Here is a 10,260-nt window from a genome sequence, read left to right on the forward strand (position 1 = left end):
GTGGGCCGGGGATCTCGCTGCTCTGCCTTCCTAGCGGGAAACTGACTGTCTGAGCTCTGGAGGACAAACAGAGACACTGGGGGGTCAACGGGGACGGCCGCGGGTGGGGCTCCAGGCCTCCACCCACCGGGTTGCTGAGCGCGCACGCAGCCACCCGAGGGAAGATCCCCGCCGCCCGGGGTCTCGAAGAGGGGTTAGAACTGACCCAGGGCCACGCAAGAAAGAAGCGGGATTTGAATCCAGATCTCTCTTAGCAAAACCTGGACCCTGAGCTGCCAGGGGGCCAGGAAAGAGGAAGGCTCTAGGGCAGGGTCTGCAGCTCACTGAGGCTTCCCTCCCTGCGGCCTCAGGGGCCTGCACTCCCCAGCCCCAGCCCGGGACCAGCCCCTTTGCCCCTGGGGTAGGAGGGGGAGACACACACCTCTTGAGCCACGTGGACTGGCTGGAGGCCCTGCACGGTCAGCGGCTGCACCGGGCCGGCTTTGGGAGCTTGTGGAGTGGCCTGGACCACAGACCTCTGGGAGGGGAAAGGCAACGTTAAGATGACGATGGCAACGATGGCCGTCAACCCACCCAGCCCCTGCACGGGCGAGCTTCTGTCAAGCTCACAGCACACCATAAGCAAGAGGCCGCCGTTTTCCAGCCAAGCAAGGAGGGTGCTGGATCCATTACTAATGGGCACCTACTCACAGGGGCAAAGTGAGGCTCCCAGGAAGCGACAGGGCTGAGTTGAACCTGGGACTAACTGCGGGGTCTCTGCTCTCCGCCCCCTGTCCCTACAGGCCCCTGAAGCTGTGCCAAGAACCCGCAGGCAAGGCCTTGGGTTATCTTTCGTCCCCACCCCGCCCCCCCATGTCAACTGTCTGCCCTCTTCTGTGCTGTGGTGGGGATGCGGGGATTATCCTAGGGGTGCAGAGCCAGGGATGGAGGCTGGTGGAAGAGGGTGCTGAGTGGAGAAGCTGGGGCCTGGACCCAGGTCTGGAGGTTTGGGGGGCTCTAGCGCCAGGCAGGGGAGTATCTGTGAATTCTCTGGGACACGGTTTCTGTTTACACTTGGGAAAGGGTCTATGGATTTCATCTGTTTTCAAGGGGCTGGGAACCCCTCAACTTCGTTGGTAACAACCAGGTGGCACACAGTCCCAGTGTGTTAACCTGCGCCGGCTCAGGGCTCTGCCTCCTTGCAGAGGCTGGGTGTGGATTTGGGCGCTGGGTCCCCTCCCTGAAACCCTGCCCAGAAGGAGCCAGGATGTGGCCTCGGGGCTTCCTTCAGGCAAATGGGCCCAAAGAGGCTCAGGTGGTTTCTCCAAGTGGTTCCCCTGGCACACTATGCCCCAGTCTCCTTCCAGGAGGTCCAATTTCCTCCTCCCCATGGCTCCCCCATCCTCCAGCCCCAGGATGCTGAGGCTGGAAACAGGGAGAGATGCTTATGAAAGGCCAGGGTGGCAGGCCGGGGCTGGACCCACATGGGCTGGGCTCTAATAGGCCAGAGGCACAGCCATGAGGGGCTGCAGAGGCTGCCTGGCCGGTACCCCTGGCCCGAGCCGCTGCCCGCCTTGGCCTGGCACCTCTTGGGTGACGGGGACACTCTGCTGGACGCCGTGGACCTGCAGCTGCTGTGGCACCGTGCCCGTGGGGGCCCCAGCCGTCTTGCTGGAAGAGCTGTTGGCCTGCACTGGCGACTGCTGTAAGGGAAGGAGACACAGGAGTGCCACTGGGGTGGGCTCGCATCCTCTCTGGGGTGGGCTCGCACTCCCTCTGGGACACCCGGGCCCTCACACGCACCCTTCTCAGGAGAGCTGTCTGGGGAGGGTGGCAGCCTGTGGGGACCTATCCCAACCACCCAGGCTGCTGACTGTGTCCCATGCATCCAAATGCCTACTCCCTGCAATGGCCCCAGTCAACTCCTGGCAACGATGGGGGTTTAACCCTCCCCAGCAAGGTTGGTTGATGGTGGGTGGTGCCTCCGGCACCCCTGACGCTCTCCAGGGGCTGATCCTCAAAGGTTATAGCAATGACAGCAGCCTCTGGTGTGATATTGGGCCAGCTCCCACCAGACACTGCACTGAGTGCTTTGAATGTACTCATTGGAATCTCACGGCACTCCCACTTTCCAATGGAGGGGCAGAGGGGAAGGGACAAGCCCCAGGTCACACGGCTGTAGGTGGTGAGGCACAGGGCTGAGCCCAGGCAGGCTGGCCATGGAGCCCTGTGTCTGCTCTGAGCCCCGCTGTGCCTCAGGCTATAATGCCCACCGCAAGCTAAGGGGTGGTTGATACCATCAGTTGTTTGACACAGAGAAAACTGGGGGCTCAGAAGGCTCAAAGGGGCCGGGCGCGGTGGCTCACGCCTGTAATCCCAGCACTTTGGGAGGCCGAGGTAGGCAGATCACCTGAGGTCAGGAGTTCAAGACTAGCCTGGCCAACATGGTGAAACCCCATCTCTACTAAAAATACAAAGATTAGCCGGGCATGGTGGCGCACGCCTGTAATCCCAGCTACTCAGGAGGCTGAGGCAGGAGAATCGCTTGAACCCAGGAGCTGGAGGTTGCAGTGAGCTGAGATTGAGCCATTGCACTCCAGACTGGGGGACAGAGCGAGATTCTGTCTCAAAAACAAAACAAAGCTCAGATGCCTGCCCGGAGTCCCACATGGGAAAGCGGCCGGGCCAGTCATCTGACCCTGAGCTCCTGATGCAGACAGCATCCACAGCCTGGCTTCAACACCCTCACTGGTGGTGGGGTCCCCAGAATCTACCCTGTGGTCCAAGGCTTCCTGGAAGAGACTGTCCCACCCTCCGGAGGGAAGAGGAACCCGCTTTGTTTCTCGAATGCAGTTCCCTGAGCTGGAGCTGCCAGGGCCATCTCAACCTAGGAAATCACCTGGGGGCAGGTGCTCCCAGAGCAGAGCTCCACGGCCACTTAGCTCAGAGCTGGCAGATCCAGGAATTGGGCAGCTAAGCCACCCTACCTGGGGTCAAGAAGGGCGTCGCACTGGGAGTGAAGAAGGAAGCAGGACTTTGGGGGAGCAAGTAGGCTTGGCAGGGGGGCAGGGAGCCCCAAATATACTATAGGGATACATTGCTGACCTGGGGAGACATCGGGGGGAGGGCGGCCGACAGGACCACCACTTACCTCTGGGGGTGAGTGCACCTGCTGGGTACCATGGACCGTCAGGGAGACCTGGCCACCTTTGCTGCCTGGGGCTGCGCTCTGCACCACCAGACGCTGCGTGGGAAGAGCCTGGAGCCAGGGAGGGAGAGGGAAGGCAGATCACTGATGACAGCACCGAGCATCTGCGCAGTGCCAGGCGACATTCTAAGTGCTTCACTCCTGTTAGCTCACAGAATCGCCCTGACAGCCCTGATGAAGCTCAGCTACTGCCCCCGCTTCGCAGAGGGTGACACCAAGGCTCAGGACGGCAAAGGCGCTTATCTGAGGTCCTAGAGCCAGGAAGTGGCAGAGCCGGAGTTACTGTCAGGCCATGTGGAATGTGCTGTCATCCTTAACACCCAGCAGTACTAGGCCGGGTGCGGTGGCTCACACCTGTAATCCCAGCACTTTGGGAGGCCGAGGCAGGCAGATCACCTGAGATCAGGAGTTCGAGACCAGCCTGACCAACACGGTGAAATCTCGTTTCTACTAATAATACAAAAATTAGTGGGGCATGGAGATGCATGCCTGTAGTCCCAGCTACTCAGGAGGCTGAGGCACGAGAATTGCTTGAACCTGGGAGGCGGAGGTTGCAGCGAGCCGAGACTGAGCCATTGCAAAACCCAACAGTACTATGTCCAGTTCTGTGCTGATCAGTCGGAAACGGGTGAGCCTGGCACCTCATGTGCAGCCTTCTGGGGCACAGACCACCCTGTGCTGGCTATGGACTCCTGACTCGAAACCTGGCCTTGGGTTCTGTGCTTCAGGACACCAGGCTGGACCCATAAACCATCTTCCCAACTATACATCCTATTCTCTCTGCTGAGATGGCTCCTGCAGCTCCTCTGTCCCTGATGGCCCCTGCCTGATAGTCTCACCCTGGGGAGGTGACTGCCCAGAGCCAGGAGGTAGGGCAGCCCCTGGATGGGGCATCTTCCTCCAATCCTGGTGAGGACAGATCCCGGTTTGCCACAGGGGGTTGGTCCTCCACCCTGAGGGAGGCTTCCAGGGTGGGGGCCAGGTACACCAGCCTTACCTGCTGGGGCACTTGGATGTTGGTCAGCTGGAGGGGCGACACGTGGCCCGGCTTGGCCTGCACACTCGTCTGGACCAGCAGCCGCTGTGGAGACAAGGCAGGAGGAGCTGAGCTGCCGCTTCCCCCAGGGAGGCCTGGTGCGGCTGGGTGGCGGGCGGCTGCTGTGCACGTCTTGATAAGAACAGGTGAGCAGATGGCTCCAGCAGGAAGCAGGGAGGGGAGGCGAGGCCCCCAAGGCCGCAATCTGCACTGCCCCCCTCACAGGCCCTCCCCCGCCCCCTGGGAGGGCCGCATCCTACCTGCTGGGTGCCCTGCACCTGCTGAACCACCTGAGTAGGAACACCGGTCTGGCTGGCGGTGGAGCCAGGGCTGGCCTCCGACACCGTCTCGCTGGCCCGCATGGCACCTTCTGTGGGGAAGGGCCACCAGGTCAGCTCTTCCTGCTGTCCCCGCCCCCAGCCTAAGCCTGAGCCCACCTGGAGGGGAAGATGCAGCCTGAAGCCAACCCCCAGCAAGGTCAGGCCCCTCCAAGTCCTGCTTACCCCCAGCCAGCCCTGACTGCACCCATCAGGGGCCCACGCGGCAGAGTGGGCTGGGGCCTGCAGGACCCAGGATCCTTAATACCTGGAAGCAGCCCTCGTCAGCTTTCCTCATCCTGAAGCCAGACCAGATAGGGTGACTGAAGAGCTATGATGCTCAAGACCCAGAAGGCTGGACCCTTCCCAGCAGACAGGACTTGTGGACAGGAGGGGAACTCACTGTCCACTCCAGGATCCTGGCAGTGCTGGAAGGACCGAGGCGCTGGGGCCACATTCTCTGGGGTGACCCCTGGCTTCCCAGGAGTGGAAGCTGCTTGGAGGAGTGGTCCCTGGAAGGTCTTGCTAGCCTGTGGCCAAGTCCTCCCTCCCTGACCCTCTGTCCTCAGTGGGGTGGGGACCACAAGGGGCTTGGAGTGGGGGAGGCAGGTACTCACGCTGACAGGCAGCTGAGAAGAGGCAATCATAGAACATGGTGCTCATCCCCCACCGCCCCACCCGCCCCCTGTCCGTCTGTCCATCCAGGGGGGCCTGCCTGGTCCTCTTTGCTCCTTGCCCGCCTCTATAGAACAGCAGGGTGTGCAGGTGGCTTTATACCCGCAACCTTGGGGCGCTAATCCCCCCGGTGGCTGCGGAGAGCCTGCCTGCCCTCTTGGGAAAACAGTCCCCTCCCCAGCAGAACAGGGCCTTCGCGGGGCTGGGGCAGCGCTGCGGGCTGAGGAGGGAGGTTGGTACCCGGAGACGCTATCGGGCAGGCACAGGTCAAATTTCATGCACATCTTGCTAAGTGATTAGCAGCGGTGCTGGGGGTAGAGGCAAGCGTCCCCAAGAGGCGCTGGCTAGAAGACCCTCACCCCAGCTGGGACGCCATCCATCCCATCCCCTCCATGTGACCTGGTTTACCCCCAGCAGCTCCAGAGGCCGAGGTGGGGCTGGGGGTGGACATGTACCTGCCCTTCCTCCACTGCCAAGGAGCCAAGGTCCCAGGCCCATTTTTCTTGTGGATTTAGAGGGGTTTATCCAACCCCCGGCAGGACTGAAGGGCCACGGGCAAGGAGTTATCACTGCAGACGCTAGTGTTGCTTCTGGCACACTAGGTGTTATGTTAGACTCTGGACAGCCAGAGACAGTAAGAGCTTTTTTGTTTTTTGAGACAGGGTTTCGCTCTGTCACCCAGGCTGGAGTGCAGTAGCATGATCTTGGCTCACTGCAACCTCTGTCCCCTGGGGTTCAAGCAATTATCCTGCCTCAGCCTCCCAAACAGCTGAGACTACAGGTATGCACCACCATGTCCGGCTAATTTTTGTATTTTTAGTAGAGATGGGGGGGGTCTCACTATATTGCCCAGGCTGGTCTCGAACTCTTGGACTCAAGCATGTCCACCTCCTTCTGTCTCTCGAAGTGCTGGAATTATAGGCATGAGCCACTGTGCCCGGCTGACATTGAGCTCTTTTTTTTTTTTTTTTTTTTTTGAGACAGGGTCTCACAGTCGCCCAGGCTGGAGTGCAGTGGCGCAATCTCGGCTCACTGAAATCTCCGCCTCCCGGTTCAAGTGATTCTCCTGCCTCAGCCCACTGAGTAGCTAGGACTACAGGCACCCGCCACCACGCCCAGCTAATTTTTGTGGTTTTAGTAGAGACGGGGTTTTGCCATGTTGGCCAGGCTGCTCTTGAACTCCTGGCTTCAAGTGATCCGCCCACCTCGGTCTTTCAAAGTGCTGGGATTACAGGCGTGAGCAACTGCGCCCAGCTGACAGTAAGAGCTTTTATTACCCATTTTCAGACAAGGCAACAGAGACCAGAAGCAAGGACGTGATCTGTCCAAGGTCAAATGCGCCGTCCACCGTGCAGGCCATGACACAGGCTCCCCTCTGGGCCCACACAAACCTCATACCACACATGGAACCTGGAGTCACTGGTTCTGCCTGGGCTGAGCCCCAAGGGCAGGGATGTGTGGACTTCGGTATATGGGCACAGGAAGGAAAGTAAGCTGGGGGTCTACGGGGACCCAGGTATCCAGACTTGGTCTCGGGTGTCCAGGCAGGGCACAGGAAGGAGAGGGGCCTGGACAGGACAGGAGGGTTGCCCAGGGCAGATGCAAAGGCCAAGTCAAGGACAGAGGGCATGGGTGTGTGTTGGGGGCGGGGGTTGCAAGATGTGGGAGGAGGTGTCGGGGGAGGCCTCTGCGTGGCCACATGTGGGCTGTGGGGCATTTGGTGAATCCCAGGCCTGCCTGACCAGCTGCCCGTGCAGCCAATTCCACAGGCCCCTATGTTTTGCTGAATCTTCCCTGGTATCCTTAGGCTTCCCTGGGCCATAAGGGAGGAGGCCCTCACTGAGAGGGCCCCTCCTGAGAGAAACCCGAGACAGCCCCAAGTCACGTGACCGGCCCTGCACACCTGGGTCCGTGGGGCCCAAGGACTCAGGCCCAGCCTAAGGGATAGTGTCTCACCCAGGAAGCTCAAGGTGGGCAGGGAGTGGTGAGCTGGCCCCCACCACCTCCAGGGCTCAGGGACTGGTCCCTGAGCAGGACCCACAGCAGGAGGAGGCCTGGGGACCTGCTGGGACCACGTGGCTATCTCCAGGAAGCAGCCCTGCCTGTCTCCTGCCTCTGGGGTAGCCCTCAAGGCTGGGACCCCATGCCTGCCAGCCCAGAAGGGCACCAGGGGATGCGCCACGAGGCTGAACAGGTGAGCCTGAGCGACTCGTGCGGATGAGGGCTTCCTGTGCAGCTGTCCCTGTCTGCCTGCGGCCGGGGCAGGGCCCCTCCACTGCTGGGTCTGGCCCTCTCTGTGTTTCAGGGAAGGGAAGCCAGGAGGGGAAGTGGGGGGTGGCACTGAGTCTGCGAGTGAGCATCTGCATCTATCTGCCGGAGATCGCCACTCTGGGCATGTGCAGGAGGCCAGGGAGGCCCCCACTGTCTCAGGAAACGGCAGCCGATTTCCTGTCCCTGAATCTGACACATCAACGTCTCTGAGCAGTGGAATGACTCTGACAAGTGGGCACCCGTCCTCCCCGAGCCCCGCACTTGCCCATCTAGACCTACTCAAACCTTAAATGAGCTACTTGGGGGAGCCCAGGGGAGGCCCGAGAAGCTGGGCTCCTGGCATCCACCGTGGGGACCTGGCCCCCTTCCCCATGGACAAATGAGGCCACCTGATTCTCTGCCTCCTGCCCCAGGGGCTCCTGGAGGGGACCCTGCTGCCCCCAGTGTCTTCTGTCCTGTGTCTGCTCCAACCTCAGTTTCCCCATCTGTGCTTGAGAACGCTGACAAACACCCTCCACTTCCCTGTCTGGACACAACTCTTCTTGGACCCCCCAAACCCCAAGTGAGAGAGAAGCGGGGAAGAAGGGCTGGACTCGGCCCCTCCTTCAGGGCGGCCCCGTTCCCTGTAGGCCAGCTCGGTTTCACCTTCCCGGGAGTGGCTGCCAGAGCCCACAGCACGCTCCTTCCGCCTTGGGTTCTGGGAGAGTCTGATGGCCTCTGAGAACAGTGATTTATGGATCTAGTATCGTTCCTGACAAGGGAAACTTGATCTTCCTTCCTACCACCTCCAAAGTCACCTTTAGGCAGGGCAGGCGTGGACTGGGGCTGGGTGAGCTGTGTCTGGTGTTGGTGTCGGCTGGCGTCCAGCCCCAGGCTCCAAGTCTGGGTCCAGGCCCCTCCCTTCCTCTTCCCTGCCAACTCCCTGGGTCTCTGGTCAGCTCCGATTGCTCCTGGCTTGGGAGAAGTCCCAGGTGCCTTATGGCAGCCTTCACTGGTGTCAGTTACTCCCGCTTCCCGGGCGCTCACGTGGCCCCGGCCACCCTTAGATGAGGAGGGACGCTAACCTGGCAGAGGGTCAGGGAGGAAGGCTGGGGAGTTACTGCCAGGGGTGGGGGAGGGGACAGCTGGCAGGGCACAAGCCAACCTCCTCTTCCTCAGAACAAATCCAGGAAGCACTGCCCAGTGACCCTCCTGGGGACAGGCTGGCAACTGCCAGAACGTGGATGGCAGGGAAATGAAATTCCCTGGGACCACTGTGAAAGGCGACTAAGCCACCGCCTGACGGGGACAGCAGGGCTGCTGCGGCCTGCCCTCCTGGGTACAGAGTACCCTCCTGGGAGCACTACCAAGATGGGGGAGACAGGTCACCTCCCCGTGCCCCACAGCTACTTAGAGTCCTGCCTGGCTCTGTCTGACCCAAAGACCATGCCTTGCTCTTGACTTCTTGCTCTTCTTCGTGCAATGGTGCGATCTCAGCTCGCTGCAACCTCCACCTCCCAGGTTCAAGCGATTCTCCTGCCTCAGCCTCCCCAGTAGCTGGTACTACAGGCACACGCCAACACGCCTGGCTAATTTTTGTATTTTTATTAGAGACGGGGTTTCGCCATGTTGGCCAGGCTGGTCTTGAACTCCTGACCTCAGGTGATTTGCCTGCCTCAGCTTCCCAAAGTGCGGGGACTTGGTCTTGACTTTGAAGCACCAGGGCCTCCCTGGGGGAGTGCGGGAAGAGCTGGAGAAGCCAAGGCCAAGAGTGGAAGGACTTGGGGAGTGGTGGAGCCTGGAGCTGTGTGCCCACTCCAGACCCTGGCTCTAGGGAGCCTGGACCCTGAAGCAGGTAAGACCCACACCTAGGGCGTAGATTAGGACCCATCAGACACTCTGGGGGCCAAGCGGAGTCATCCACTGGTGACATGCGAGGCCTCTTGCAAACAGTCAGCCATGCGGGAGCTGACAGGACATGATGGCTGTGCTAGGTGCTCCTCTAGGCTGTTGGCTGGGTCAGGCTGGTGCTCCTCAGTCATTCCACAGAGACTGAGCACTGACAGAGCCCTGCCTGCAGGTGGGCACCCCCACCCTCCCATTATCATAACTTCAAGTGGTGATAAGTGTTAAGAAGACCAGCGGGCCACAGTGGTTCATGCCTGTAATCCCAGCACTTTGGGAGGCCAAGGCAGGCAGATTACTTGAGGTAGGGAGTTCGAGACCAGCCTGGCCAACATGGCAAAATGCCATCTCTACCAAAAAATACAAAAATTAGCCTGGCGTGGTGGTGTCCCCTGTAATCCCAGCTACTCAGGAGGCTGAGGCAGAAGAATCGCTTGAACCCGGGAGGTGGAGGTTGCAGTGAACCGAGATTGCACCACTGCATCCAGCCTGGGTGACACAGTGAGACTGTCTCAAAAACAAACAAACAAGAAGACAGAGAGTGAGCAGTGGGGGCAGGGGCAGGGAGGTGTGGGAGTCAGAAGGGTGGTGTCTGAGCAGAGACCTGAGGGAGATGAGGCAAGCTCCCAGAGGGTCTGGGGCAGGGAGTGCTCCTGGCAGAGGGTACCGAGAGTGCAAAAGTCAGGAGGCAGGACTGAGCCTGGCGGATTTGTGGAGCTGTAGGAAGGCCAGAGGGGCTGGACCAGGTATGTGAGGGGATAGGTGGAAGTGCGCAAGGCTGCGAGGCTGGCAGGAAGGGGCTTGGCATTTGCTAGTAGGGGCACAGGGTGTGTGGAGCGTTTTTTTTTTGTGAGACGGAGTTTCACTCTTGTTGCCCAGGCTGGAGTGCA

The 10,260-nt window shown here is 60.4% G+C and overlaps 1 protein-coding gene across 1 annotated transcript in view; it reads right to left on the bottom strand.

Moving 5' to 3' along the window:
• The window catches only part of RFX1 (regulatory factor X, 1 (influences HLA class II expression)), a 33,263-nt gene that overhangs the window by 18,326 nt on the left and 4,677 nt on the right, over window positions 1-10,260 (bottom strand). The window contains exons 2-6 of the mRNA XM_011953397.1: window positions 4,484-4,593; window positions 4,185-4,268; window positions 3,131-3,238; window positions 1,566-1,682; window positions 422-517 (exon numbers count right to left, since the gene is read on the bottom strand). Coding sequence (XP_011808787.1) covers window positions 422-517; window positions 1,566-1,682; window positions 3,131-3,238; window positions 4,185-4,268; window positions 4,484-4,593 — 515 coding nt within the window. The remainder of the gene's footprint in view (window positions 1-421; window positions 518-1,565; window positions 1,683-3,130; window positions 3,239-4,184; window positions 4,269-4,483; window positions 4,594-10,260) is intronic.

The sequence above is a fragment of the Colobus angolensis genome, unplaced genomic scaffold, assembly GCF_000951035.1.
Source record: "Colobus angolensis palliatus isolate OR3802 unplaced genomic scaffold, Cang.pa_1.0 Scaffold36, whole genome shotgun sequence".
NCBI lineage: Eukaryota > Metazoa > Chordata > Mammalia > Primates > Cercopithecidae > Colobus > Colobus angolensis.